Source organism: Vipera berus (assembly GCF_964194415.1).
Source record: "Vipera berus genome assembly, chromosome: 3".
In the NCBI taxonomy this organism is placed as follows: domain Eukaryota; kingdom Metazoa; phylum Chordata; class Lepidosauria; order Squamata; family Viperidae; genus Vipera; species Vipera berus.
Genome location: NC_138204.1, coordinates 28,822,972 through 28,837,563, shown reverse-complemented (window position 1 = coordinate 28,837,563; position 14,592 = coordinate 28,822,972). Strand labels below are relative to the sequence as shown.

At 36.6% G+C, this 14,592-nt stretch overlaps 1 protein-coding gene across 1 annotated transcript in view; it reads right to left on the bottom strand.

Annotated features, from left to right (window-relative positions):
* PTPRT (protein tyrosine phosphatase receptor type T) overlaps positions 1 to 14,592 on the bottom strand; it is a gene marked incomplete at both ends in the record, with an annotated part of 698,891 nt that overhangs the window by 146,308 nt on the left and 537,991 nt on the right. The window contains 2 exons of the mRNA XM_081322609.1: positions 8,854 to 8,956; positions 9,911 to 10,112. Of these exons, the coding sequence (XP_081178735.1) occupies positions 8,854 to 8,956; positions 9,911 to 10,112 (305 nt within the window). The remainder of the gene's footprint in view (positions 1 to 8,853; positions 8,957 to 9,910; positions 10,113 to 14,592) is intronic.

Sequence of the window (14,592 nt, the reverse complement as noted above, 5' to 3'; positions counted from 1 at the left end):
CCAAGCCCTAGACTCTGGGCAGTGGGTCTGTCCTCAAAGTAGTAGAATGGCAAGAAATTGAATGTAAGAATTTGAAAAAAATACAAGTAGTCCTAGTTTATTGACTGTCTTGTTTAATGACTGTTTGAATTTATGACCATGCTGAAAAAGTAACTGAGAGAGAGAGAGAGAGAGAGAGAGAGAGAGAGAGAGAGAGAGAGAGAGAGAGAGAGAGAGAGAGAGAGAGAGAGAGAGAGAGAGAGAGAGAGAGAGAGAGAGAGAGATGCTTTGCCTGTCGGGATTCCATTCATAATAATAATAAAGTTGGAAGGGACCTTGGAGGTCATCTAGTCCAACCCCATGCTCAGACAGGAGAGACTGAAGGATTAACTCATGTCGCGTTCAAGGCATCATCAACATATTTTGTAAATGTTTAACATTCAGTGGATGTCTGATGCTTCCAAGAAATAAGTTTAATTAATCATACAGTGTTACTGAAAATTTTTGAAGTGATGTGCAATTTAAACAAAGGAAAAACAGCCACACTTTTCATTCCATGTTATAGAATTATTTAGAAATAACAGCAATAGATTTTCTTTGTTATTTTACTAAAGAAGAAAAACACACATATACACACCCATGTTCCTATCTGTATGTTCTTTAATCCAAAAATAATCTTGTTTTTTCTTAAGAATAAAGTTAATCCTCATCAAATATAGATTGTAATACATGTAATCATAAAGAGCTGACTATATTTCAAAGCCTGGGTTACATCAGTTTTTTTTCTAATAAATTGTACAACTATATTAACAATGATATGAAAGGAGACACAGTGGCCCAGTGGCTTAATGATGCTGAAACTACTGGCCAGAAATGGTCTGCACTCCACCAGTTTGATCCTGGCTTCACAAGACCCAGTGCACTCTCATTGCTCATTCTCTGACTCCTGACCACCCAGCAGTTTAAAAACAAATTGCAAGTAGATAAATGGGTACCACCTTGGTGGGAAAAACCTAGCTGCATTCACATGTGCAATGGAGTCCTGTGTTATTATATATTTAGCCAGTACTGGAACTGGCTGGATGTGAGGCAACATGACACAAGGCAAGGCAAGACTAGCAGAGGAGCCCAGAAGAGCCAGAAACCCAAGTGCCACTAGTTAGCTGGTGTAAAGCTAATTTGCCACCACCATTGATATACCAAGCATGGGAGTTCAAGTGCCAAACAGAATGCAAACACAATCTAGGTTGTCAGGTCTGCATTGTGTCTAGCATTTTCTGATTTCTCTGACATTGAATGCCATAGGATGAACGAACAAACAAACAAACAAACAAACAAACAAACAAACAAATAAGCAAGCAAGCAAGCACAATATCTGGAACAATTTCATGGCTATGATTTCTGCAATGGTATGTGAAAATGATACTGCCTAGAGAACAATCAGATGCGGGGAGGGGGGAGGAGAATCCTGTAGCTGCATAACAATCAGAGAAAGAAACTAAGAAAACATCTTCCCTAACTTCTCAGAATGTAAAAAGAGTCAGCGAGAGGTTTGTACTTCCAGACTTGCAAATTTCTGTCAATGTAGCCTTAACATAAAAAAGAATTATATATAGCTGTCTGAATTATGATCACAAAGCCTGCAACTATCATAATAGAGTTCATTCCTGTTTTTCACATGAATTCATCAGAACCTACAAGGGGTAGCAACTGTGCTACATTTCTCTTTAGTATTTTATTGCTTATTCTGATTTGAAAATGCATCAGTATCTTAATTCAATGTTCCTTGATCCACTAAGGCATTTTTATATTAGAAGACACCAAAATCTTCCATATCTTCATAAAAGATTTAGATGAGGGAATAGAAGGGGAACTCATCAAATTTGCAGATGCCACTAAACTGGCAGGAATAGCCAATACCTCAGAAGACAAGCTCAGGATCCAAAAAGATCTTGACAAACTTGAACAATGGACCCTGTCCAACAAAATGAGATTTAATGTGGAGAAAAGCAAGGTTTTACACCTGAGCAGGAAAAACCAAAGTACAAGTACAGATTAAGCAAAACCTGGCTCAAAAACAGTAACTGTGAATGGGACCTTAGAGTTCTAGTGGGTGATCACTTGAATATGTGTGCAGCAGCAGCCAAAAAAGCTAATACAATAGAATCAAGATCATGTAAAGTATTAGTACCACTTTATAAAATCCTAGTAAGATCACATCTGGAATACTGCAATCAATTTTGGTCACCATACTACAAAAAAGATGTCGAGACTTTGGAAAGAGTTCACAGAAGAGCAATTAAGATGATCAGGGGCCTGGAGACTAAAACATATGAAGAATGGTTCAGGAATTGGGTTTGGCTAATCTAAAGAAAAGAAGAAATGGGGGTGACATGATAGCAGTATTCCAGTATCTGAGGGGCTGCCACAAAGAAGAGGAGTCAAATTATTCTCCAAAGCACTAGAAGGCAGGACAAGAAACAATGGTTGGAAAGAGAGAAGCAACCTGGAATTAAGGAAAAACTTCCTAACAGTGAGGACAATTAACCAGTGCAACAGTTGCCTTCAGAAATCGTGGGCATTCCATCACTGGAGGTTTTTAAGAAGAGACTGGACAGTCACTTGTCTGAAATGGTATAGGTTCTCCTGCTTGAGCAGGGGACCTCCAAGGTCCCTTCCAGCTATATTCTATTCTAAAATATAGTACTTTGCTCTCTTTTTGTCTTAAGACCCTGTGCACATTAACTTTTCCTATGTGCTGAGATTCCAAACCACGTTATCAGAGATGGAAAATCAAGGAGACCTCTTAGTTACTTCTGTTCTGCCTTGGTAAGTTAAAACAATGCCTCACTCTTAATTGGATTCAGGATCAAAGCCCTAATTGTAATTAACCCCAGGAATTTAAAATATCCTGCATGCACAAATTAGAGCTGTATATGCCAAATTTAAGATAAAGTCAGAAAATTTCCAGCTGTAATCTAATGAGTATTAAGTGTACACATTTCAATGAGCCAAACTCTGTTAGAGATTAGGCTCAAGATAATGAAAATTTTATTTAAACTGTTCTGTATGGTTTTTAATATAGAATATGAAACAACGGAATGTGCCAAGGTTATTACCATCACCTTGTATTTTCATGACCCTTTAATCCTTTGTACAAAAGAAATCCTTAACTAAAAGAAATAGACAATGGAGTTAAAATTGCTAGGAGAAATATTAACAGTCCCAGAGATCTTTTGATGGATGGAGATAAGGAAGTCCTTAAAAAAATCTCTTGCTGAAGATGAAAGAAGAGAGGCCAAAGCCAGTATGGTGAATATTAAAAATGATTATTTATTTAATTACCCAATTTATATGGCCAGCCACTTGTTAAGCAATTATGTTAATGGGCAATCCCAACCCAATGCAAAAAAGTTGAAGAGGTAACATACTTCATTTTCTTAAGTTAAAAAATTCATAGAAATCTTGAACTGTGACCATAAAATAAAGAGATGGCTTCAGTTTGAGAGCAAGATGATAAATCTTGACAAATGTTAAATTGCAGATACCGTACATCCTAGTGACAACAGTTGTAACATATCGCTACAAAAACTACTATCAGAAAAGCTCAATGACAGAACTTTGTTGTCTTTGAATTTTACTTTTGGAAAAGGATATTTTGGATGACAAGAATTACAAAGTAATTGAAATCTGGTTTTTACCAAAGATCCTATTATTAACTTGGTAGAATTTTGCTATTTAAAAATTTTGCCATTAGCTTAGCATAAGCCCATGAGAGGTACTTACAAAATATTCTATATATTTTGTTATTCCCAAAGTTCACAAGAATCCACATAAACCTACTGTATTTTTTTTTAGTTAACGAGTTCCTATAGACAAAAGAACTCTTGGTGTTCTACACTTACACTCTAATTAGTTTCTTTTGTATCTTCACTATGCATTTATGGCAATTCTGTGATTCTATCTTCGGTTAACACATTAATGCAATAGTCTCCTTTTCTTGTTTGAAGAATTATCCATTCATTATGGAGGAAAATTAATATCTCAAAGCAAACTATAATTAGGAATTCCTCATTTCAGTTTATGCTTTTTCAATTAGGGCCTCTATAATTTTAATCATGGGAGCATTAACATGTTTCCATAATTTATATACCTGTGATATAATTAAGTCTTGAAATGTCTCAATAATATACAGGGGGAAAAAGGGAACTTAGTCATCTCTTTCTTTGTGTTTAGGTCAAAAGCATAGAATGAATTTGTTCCAGGTAACCAAAGTACCATGAAAAATTCACTACTTGCAAATACAGCACTTCTCAAATTTTCATGTTTTAATTTTCAGAATCAGCTTATTGAGGAGGGTGCATTTTGGTTAAAATATTTTGATTACAAATGTGAGAGTCTGGTTATTCATGCATGGGCTTATATATAAATGTATACAGAACAGACAGGTATTTTACGAAGCTGACAAAAACAACATGTACTCTTGGATAAGCCCAAACAATTTTAGGGTACATCTGGAAACTGAAATTCTCAGCTTATACGTGGGTATATATAGTAGGCTAAACTTGTTTTCTTCTATTCTTTCTTATACTACACTGTATATTGTACATAGAAAAACATACTGGTTTTGCAAATAGTATTTTCACTTGTGTACTCTGACTTGCCAACTCCTCTGCTATCCAAGCAGATAGTAAAGTTCCATTCTGAGGGGAAAACCTCTCACATGTATGCCTAGAGATTTTCCAATGATCAAGAAATGGGCTTCTAGAGATTGATTCATGATGCCATGACAATCATTGCTCTTTGCACACCAAAACCAGAGGATTATCTAGTGGATTATCCTATCCTGTTTGCATTATTCTTATAGAAAACAAGCATGATAATTCATCTTTAAATTAATTTGATACTTGCATCCTCTGTATAGGACAGTATACTGCATATACTTCCTAGTTGGTGGGAACTGAATTTTGAGGCTCTTGTACCAAAAGAAAATGGTGCTATTGTTATTATCAGAAAAAAATGTTGCACGTGGAAGGATAAGAATAGGTTTGCTAATATAAGGAACACCTTTCTTAGCAAGAAAGCTTTTTAAAAAAAAATAAATTCCAACACACGAAGTCATGATTGGCAGCTAAGATAAAAATCTTTCAGCAGATTTTCAGTATTGGGAAGATTTTGACTTGAAATATAAGAGGCGTAAATGGTCAGTAACATAAATGAATAAATACAAAAGAAAATAGGTATAATTATGTCTGGAAAGTAGGAGAAAGTAGAGGATATAATGAGCTGAATGAAAATAGCCTGATCATGTTGAATGATGTTGATGAATACATGAAGGAAAATGACAGAATGAGCTTAATTAAGGATTAAAGGGCTAAAATATATCTCAGAAAGTGTGAATTGATGTTTTCTGAGTTATTGTGGGTACATATGAAAAATAGAAACACATATTTTGATGATAGTTGCATGTTACATTCCAGTGAATAATTATAGTTGAAAAATCAAATGACAGAATGTATTTTGGGGAAAAATGTACAGCAATGGATAAAAACTAATCAAGAAGAGAACCAACTGGAACTAAGAAGAAATTTCCTGATTGTTAAAACAACTAGTCAGTGGAACGAGTTGTCTTCAGAAGTTGTGAGTGCTCCATCACTGAAGGTTTTTAAGAAGAGATTGGACAACCATTTGAAATGATATAGGGCAGGCATGTGAAACTTGCAACGTCACGTGACATTGTGCGATGTATCAGGACTTTTTCCCCATTGCTGGCAATGGGGTGGCCACAGTTTTTGTGTAATGCATCCGGCCGGCAGGCCTGCAGTTTGACATGCCTGGTATAAGGTCTCCTGCTTAGGCAGTGGATTAGATTAGAAGACCTTCCAAGTCTGTTATTCTGTATTCATTCTGAATGAATGCAATCCAGGGAAATATATTAATCTGTTATGTAAGGCGAATGAATAAGTCAAAAATGGGACAGAGCTATTTTGAGACCTAAAACTGAATGTGTTTGGTCAGAATCCACATAGAAAAAAATGTTTTGAAAATTTGTTTTAGTCACTTCATATGTATACATGGGAAAACAATGAATACAAAACATGAGCGAGCTTTGAGCTTTTATGATGAAAAACTGGGAAGGTTCTGAATGTTTCATACATTATTTTGTGGAAGGAGGGAAGGAAGGAAGAAAGGAAGGAAGGAAGAAAGGAAGGAAGGAAGGAAGGAAGGAAGGAAGGAAGGAAGGAAGGAAGGAAGGAAGGAAGGAAGGAAGGAAGGATACAGATTAAGTTTCAATATTAGCAGATCAACAGATCTCCCAATAGAATGAATAGAAAGTGGATTTAATGAAAGAGCATGTGAAATCTAATTTGGGGAGAAATCAGGGGAAAGGAAAGGCTCATGTTGACTTTGCAACTGAATCTACTTATGTGAGGGGAAAAACAATCATTGTAATAGACCTCACATATTGGATGTTTGTATGTATTTGTATGAAGACATCTGCATTGACATTTCAATTATTTTTACAGATGATACTATAAAGGAACAAGGTTTTCAGAAAGATTTTCACACAGACTCAGTTTCTAATAGATGCTTATTGATTTACAGGAAGGAACTTAATTTTGGTTTTAGTTTTTAAAATTGTCCAATAAAAAAGGAGAAAACAAAATTTAAATCACAGGATAGAACAGAATTAGAAAAGAAAGATATATGATATATAACATAGCATGTTCTGGTCTTCAACAACATATATAGTTCACCATATATAATTTGCTAGTAGACAAACACAAACACAGTATAAGCACAAAATAATATGTTACTTTTAATAAAAATGACAGAGTCCAGTGATAAAATAAGCTTTCTTGTTTCATATTTCAAAGTAAGAATTGAATGTTTACTTTCCATCATCTCAGCCAATATTAAATGAGTAATATGGAAATACATTTGTTTTTAAGTATTCCTCAGAAGCAGGAAATGCTTTTGTTTTAAAAAGATATGAGAGGAAGTCAATTTGGGAGCTCACATATAATTCTGATTTGAAATACCAACAATATTTCTAATATAAACACCAGTTTAGAGGTTTGAATCCTGTGGGATTTGCATGGGGTCTTATTGAGGCAAAGTTAAACTATCCACAATAAATCTGATAATTTCACTGGGAAAGTGATAATCACTTGATTAAATATCTTCCTTTATATTAAGAATCTGAAATGTTTAAATGTTACTGAGTTTCTTCTTAAGTAGGAAAAGCTGATGTACAGCTACTGTTATCTTAATAAGAAATGCATATTCTGGTGCTTGATATGAATTTGTTATGCATAACAAATCACTTGGGTTCAGAATAACAAAATAACAGAGTTGAAAGGGGACCTCAGAGGTCTTCCTCCTTGAGCAGGAAACCCTATATCAGACAAATGGTTGTCCAATCTCTTCTTAAATATCTCCAATGTTGGAGCACTCACAACTTCATTTCACTGATTGTTCTATTTGTCAGGAAATATCTCCTTATTTACAGGCTGGTTCTCTCTTTGATTAGTTTCTATCCATTACTTCTTATCCTGCCCTCAGGTGTTTTGGAGCATCTTCCTTGTGGCAGTCCGTCAGATATTGGAATGCTGCTATCATGTCACTCCTATTCCTTCTTTTCATTAAACTAGACATACCCAATTCTTGGAACTGTTCTTCAAATGTTTTAGCTTCCAGGCCACTAATCATCTTTGTTGCTCTTCTCTGCACTATTTCTAGGTCAACCAAGCTTGTTCATTTATTTTCTCCCTCTTACCTCAAACAAGCATCTTCCCTCATTTTAAAGTGAAAGATATCATGGGACAAACATCATAGTTCTGATGAGGTGGACAGAACTATAACATCATGCACCTCACTTCAAAGCCACTACAGAAGGATACTGTGTTTTGAAGGTCACTTAAAGAATAGAGGACAGGTTAGATACACAACTCCCATCCCAGTAAACCTACTAAAGGTCATCTACCAGGGTGATCAATATTATCTCAGTAGTATATCCCATTCAGAAAACAATCTGAAAAAAATCCATATAATCTGTTTATTCCTGGATCTTCTGAAGCTGCAAACTTATCAACCATCTTGCCTAAAAAGGATTAACAGTGTTTCTTGATAACCAAGAGAGATTCTGTCCACATCAGGTCTAAAACACCCATAAAACTGGAATACAGATCTGAGTGGTTTTATCTTATGGATGCCTTAAATAGCTTTCAGAATGGCACTGTGTAAGTTCACCTGTTCCTCTGATTCCCTCCCCCACATAGGGAACACACCACAGACTAACTATTTGTGGATAATTTTAATTGGTCAAAACTAAAAAGGGTAGCTTCTCAACTCTTACTTTCAAAAACAGGGTATAACTACATAGCAATGCTTTGAAGGACCAATTCAACAAAGTTAAGTGTCCCTTCAAAGTTAATTTACAGCTTTTTGCCCACAACTTTTAATAACACTTTTTATGTGCATATTTTTTGTGTGGAACTTTTTGATAGGGAAAAATGAATACTAGCAGATATGGCTTGATGCTAGCGTTCATTCTGCTATGAAATCCAGAGAGAACAAAATGCCTAAATTAGCTCTCAGAGGTACCTTTGGGGAATTCTTTCACATTTTTATGCCCCAGAGAACATAAAGTCTTTTGGATGATGGTGCAATCACCATCAATCTCAGCATTTTATTTTTAGAGATACTTGCTCGGTATCTTTCTCTGGTATAATGGTTCCCTGAACTACTGGTGTTATTGTTGCTTTATTTGTTTTGTTATAATTCTTCCTCTTCATAATCTAGAAATATGGAATGACACATGTCATGGCATTTTTGAAAAAGGAGACTAAACAAGGATAGAAAAAAAATTACCTGACCGGTGCACCACGAGACTGTGCAGGCTTCAGCATGACTGTAATGGTGGTCTCTGTTTCATTCAGAGGGGTGTCAGAATCATATTCTGGCATTGATGGGGCTGTGGAACAACAGAAAGATTTATGTTTCTGGAAATCAACAGGTAGAAGGCAATCAAATACAAAATGCTTTTTGATACTATTTGTTCTTTTGTAGCAGTGAACATTTGGTGGAATTTTTAACCTAATTAGGAAGAACTGATTTTCTTGCTATTTTTCTGTCCATGTTCCTTTATGTTTGATTAATTATCTCTTGCTCTCTTTCCAATTTCAGATCTTAACTTACAGCTATCTTCTGCAAGGGACTGTTTCTAAAGCAGCACAACAGTCTGTGTGAGCAGACCCCTTTCAGGCATTGACCTAAGCTCAAAATAAATCGTATTACGTTTTAGCATAAAGTGTAAAGTAAACAAAAGAAATTAAGCTCATTTCTTGAAATCTCAGCATTGTGTATTAATGATTTCAAAATCTAAATGAATAAATATTGAACCTTATTTGTATTAAAGCAAAAGAAGCAATGTGTTGTATCTTGTCAGTTCTACAATTTCTTTATATGTGAATATGAAAATATTTTAAATAAATGCACAGTGGAAACTAACACAGTTATAAATTATAGAGATTTTTTGTTGCTAGGTGCATCTGCAGATTAAAAACTGGTTTGCACAAAGCTTAGTGATAAAGGGAATGTTTTGAATCATTGTAGATCAATTTCTGAGCTATTTAAAATTAAATGGATTCATAAAGCAATGCTTAACTGGAAATAAAACAAAATGAAAAGTCTCACCCACTATGTCTTATTACTTATTAGAGTGCATGATGTTAAATGACAGGGTTGTATCACTGTTTTATGAGGAATCTGACATGTTATTTTCCCCATAGACACATTTTAAAAAATGTAGCCCAAGATGCTAATTGCTTTAACTTTGATAGAATGCTAATTATTTTCCCTCTACCTACTAAATTCAAAGTCAAAACTGAATTTTCTCAGCATGCCATTTTCCCCTTAATAGTAATACCTGAAATTTTAGTTGCAATCCGTGTGGTGATGGGAGGTCCAAAACCCTTTACTGTGCTGGCTTTAATGGTGAATGAATAGGTAGTTCCTGGGTATAACCCTACAAAGAGGTGGTGAGTTTCATTCCTTAGTTTGAAGACTTTTCCTCTCTGGTTCAACAAGTCAGCAGTAGGATCTAGAGATCCAACAGCCTTGTAGGTAATCTGAAATAAGTGTGGGGGGGGGGGGAATAAAAAAAGTGTAATCTGAATGCATAACTAATTCCTTATATATTTCCATCTACAAAGATATAAATTTAGTTAGAATGACAGAACAAATATATTTCAGTTAACCTCAACCGATTTCTAGGATAAATGCTAGTTACCCAATGTATGCACTTGTGTATGTACATTCACACACATCTTTATATAAGGCCCATTTCTTGAAACACAGGGTGGTTTATAATATAGGATTAAAAGCAAACAAACTGTTGGTACCACATTGTTCATCTCAAATTGACGAATAGCCTTTTTTTGCAGCTTTCTACAGCAAAAGAGATAGCCAAATGGTATGGTATCTCATATTGGAGAAGCTGTGTGCTTGACTGCTCTTTTCCCTGTTCACTAAAATAAGAGCATAGCTATTATAACTATGCCTTGATTCTCAATCCCCACTGGTGATTCAGCAATATAGGATGGTCATGGAATCAAATACAGCTCAAAGGCCTAAAGGACATATTCCCATATTTCAGAACTTGAGGTAAGATAACCACTAGAGCAAAGGTGTCAAACTGCCGGCCTGCGGTTCTGGATGCATCATGCCAAAACCGCTCCCACCCCATTGCCGGCAATGGGAAAAAAAAGTTGCAATATATTGCGACACGGCACGTGCCATCACACGTTTGACACCCGTGCACTAGAGGAATCAGACCTGCTTATCTTTCATGCTTAGACCTGAATCTAGAAAGGAAAGAATTTAGACAATCTACTTCATCTAGTTTCAGCTAATTTCATCCCATATTATCTAACATTTTTCCCAAAAAGGAAGGATTTGTAACAAAGTGAATGGCTAGACAATTTTATTCAGGAGAAGGTTCATATCTGCCTCATTCAGGGCTCAGTAGCACATCCCAATTTCTGCCACATGATGCCTCTATCAGATGGCTAAGTATGGTAGCCAGAAAGAATATGAATCCAGATCATTCATACAATAGATAATCCGTTTCCTCAGCTTCCACAGGATCAGCAAAATCAAATAGTTAAAAAAATAGTCATCATGTTAAACTTTGATAATCAATCTCTGAACAAATATCTGCAAAGCAACTTTCAGCAATGAAAGAGTTATCCTGATAATGTAATAAAAGTGGAAAAGTAACCATGCTTCACTGTAATTTAGGCTAAGCAAGGAAAGAAATTTGTGATGGATCTAAATTGCTCTTTGTTTTCTGCTACCATCACTCTAGATAACTCTTATCTTGTTTATTTTCTAGAGCTCTTTATAAAGAGATTAGGGTTTGATTAAGGCTGTTTTGTAACAATTTTATCCCACAATCTTAATGTCTCCACAATCAGATTTGTGGAAGAATTGCCCACCACATAAGTGGACAAATCTCCAATTACAGTCAAGAAATTACCTGGATCACACAGCTGGAGTGGACCATTTTTATAGGTCTTCTATCCTTCTATCTTTACCAATGTCAGAGTTTTGTAAGTTCTCACTGTTTATGTCACAGTGCTGAAAAAAGGTGTCAAGCTCTGTCCTTTGGGATATGCATTTGACATTACATTAGAAATAGAAGATACTGGTTTGCATGAGAACACCATTTTTTATGCCACACTGACCCCTTTGCCCCTTCCACAGCTGCTGTTGCATGGTGATATTGTGCAGCTTAAAAGTAAGTGGAATGGAAAAGGATGCAATATAATGTCACACATATTTCAAGATTAACATGTGATTGTCCATATGAGTAAGCGACAAACCTATGTTTTTCTTGGCAATGATGAATCAATGAACCATTATTATCAAAGTATAACATGTATACAGTGAGATTGGCTGAGCCTCCCTTCGTGCCCCCACCACAACTCACAGTGACAACAAACCCACCATCTTGTTATACCATGTGAGCTAATTGCATAACACACCGGCCTCGCAAGTCAATCATACATAGAGTTAGTTCCTGTTCAGGAGCCTGACAGCCCATGGATAGAAGCTGTTCTTTAGCCTGTTGGTGTGGCTGGCTATACTTCTATATCTCTTACTTGATGGTAGGAGAGTAAAGAGGTACCAACCAGGGTGTGATTCATCCCTGAGAATTTTCCTTACTCTTCCAAGGCACCAAGCCCTGGCAATGTCATCTAGTAGTGTCAGGGGACAGCCCATGATGTTTTGTGCTATGCTCACCACCCTCTGTAATATCTTCCTATCTGCGGCTGTCAGGCCAGCATACCAAACCACAATACAGTAGACCAATAAAAGGTCATTAGCTATTGTTCTACCCTGTTCTTCTGCAAGACCCTGAGGAAGTGGAGTCTCTGTTGGGCCTTTCTGGGTTGTATTGACTTTCCAGGTAAGATCTTCACAGAGGTAGACTCCCAGGAATTTAAAGGAGGAGACTGTCTCCACACAGCCTCCCCCCCCCCCCGATGTAAAGTCGGGCAGGTTCCTCTCTTTTTCTCCAAAAGTCTAGCACCATCTCCTTTGTCTTGAAACTTGTTCAGGTGCAAGTTGTTCTCTAAACGCCATAAGGATAGTTTTTCTACCTCCCTCCTATATGCTGTTTCATCTACACCTGTAATAAGACCCACTATGGTGGTATCATCTGCGAACTTAATGATTGCAGTGGGTGGGTAGGACGATACACAATTGTATGAGTACAGTGAATACAGGTAAGGGTAAGCACACAGCCCTGTGGCAAGCCAGTGCAAAGCTTCAGGGGGGTGGATGAAACAGACCCAACCCTCACTGTTTGTAGCTAACCCTAACCCTAACCCTTGGAAAGTCTTTAATGCAATCACAGATGCAGGGGGGGGATTCAAGTCAGTCAGCTTTTCAATAAGGATGTTCAGCAGAATAGTGTTGAAAGCCGAGCTATAATTAATGAAAAGCATCCTGACATAACTTCCAGGTTTCTCCAGATGGCTTGCTACAGAATGTAAAGCAGTAGCTATGGCATCGTCTGTCGACCTATTCCCTCTGTAGGCAAACTGATGTTTGTCAAAGTCCGGTGGGAGGCATGTCCTAAGATGTTGGAGAACCAGACTTTCAAAGCATTTCATCACTACAGACGTTAATGCAGTAAGTCTGTAGTCATTTAGACACTCAATTGCTGTTTTCTTTTGGGACTGGGACAATGGTAGCTGCTTTGATGGTATACATGCCATTTGCAAGGAGATGTTAAAGATGTTAAAGATCCTTGTCAGGACCCCTGCTAATTGATCATCGGCACATGAAATCCAAAACACCTCTGAACCTTACCTTGAAGAGCCATGGTGGCTCATTGGTAGAATGCAGTATTGCAAGCTAATTCTGCACACAGCTAGAAGTTCCATCCTCATCAGCTCAAGGTTAATTCAGCCTTCCAACCTTCTGTGGTCAGTAAAATGAGGACTCAGATTGTTGGGGGCAATATACTGATTCTGTAAACCGCTTAGAGAGGTCTATAAAGCACTATGAAGTGGTATATAAGTCTAAGTGCTTGCTATTACCCTCACCAGTATGACTTTGGGGATTCTACACTATCACTTCCACAGTGCAGAGGTTTAGGAAAGACCACTAATAGGGAAATAAGGTGCTGTAAATAGTCACAACTTCTTCATGCATTGCAATATCAATCTCAATAATTTATTTACAACCCAAAAATTATGGATTAGCAGATCTGGTTAATATAGAAGTAGTACAAACAATTGCAGTGTCCAGGCACTGGGTCAATACATTGGCAGCTTTATCTGTGCAACCTGGTATGGAAATGTAAATTGGATATAATCTATATACTGATGATACAGCACCCCAAAGTAGTACATGATCCTCCCAGTGTTTGGGAGATGGTGAACAGAGTGTTAAGCCTTGATAAATTCCAAGTAAGAGGTGCCATGAATACAATTACTCCCCCCCACTGTTATTACTGACTGAAACCAATCACTGAGGATAGTGCCTCCTCTCCTAGCTCTTGCAGCTGAAGGCCAGCGAGAGATCAAGGAGCAATAGAATAGATGTACCATTTGCATCATGACTCCACCAAAGATCATCAGCAAATGTGACGAATGCTGAATCTGCACTGTAATCTGGTCTGAAGCCATACTGAAATGGCTGAAATAATCTGCAATAATTATGTAATTATAAGTTTAAGATCAGGGTTTACATATAAGATAGTACCTATAGTCACCATATTGGTATTTTTTTTTTCATTTATAAACAATCCTAAAAACTTTAAATGAAAATGCAGTACCTGAGTAAAAGAAACAGTCAGGGATCACTGTTAGTTTAAATGTCAGGACACCATTGATATTTACTGGAATTTTATAATTCCAGTAAAATGTCACAATGGAAAATGTCAAAAAAGCTGTTATTTATTATGTGTTAAGATTCACTAAAAGCCTTTGGTTAAACTGCATCTTCATTATCATGATAAGTTGATAAAAGGGCAGCATCTAATAGTTATTAAGTACATATCACAGATAAATTTCTACTGATTTGTTATCTTGTTAA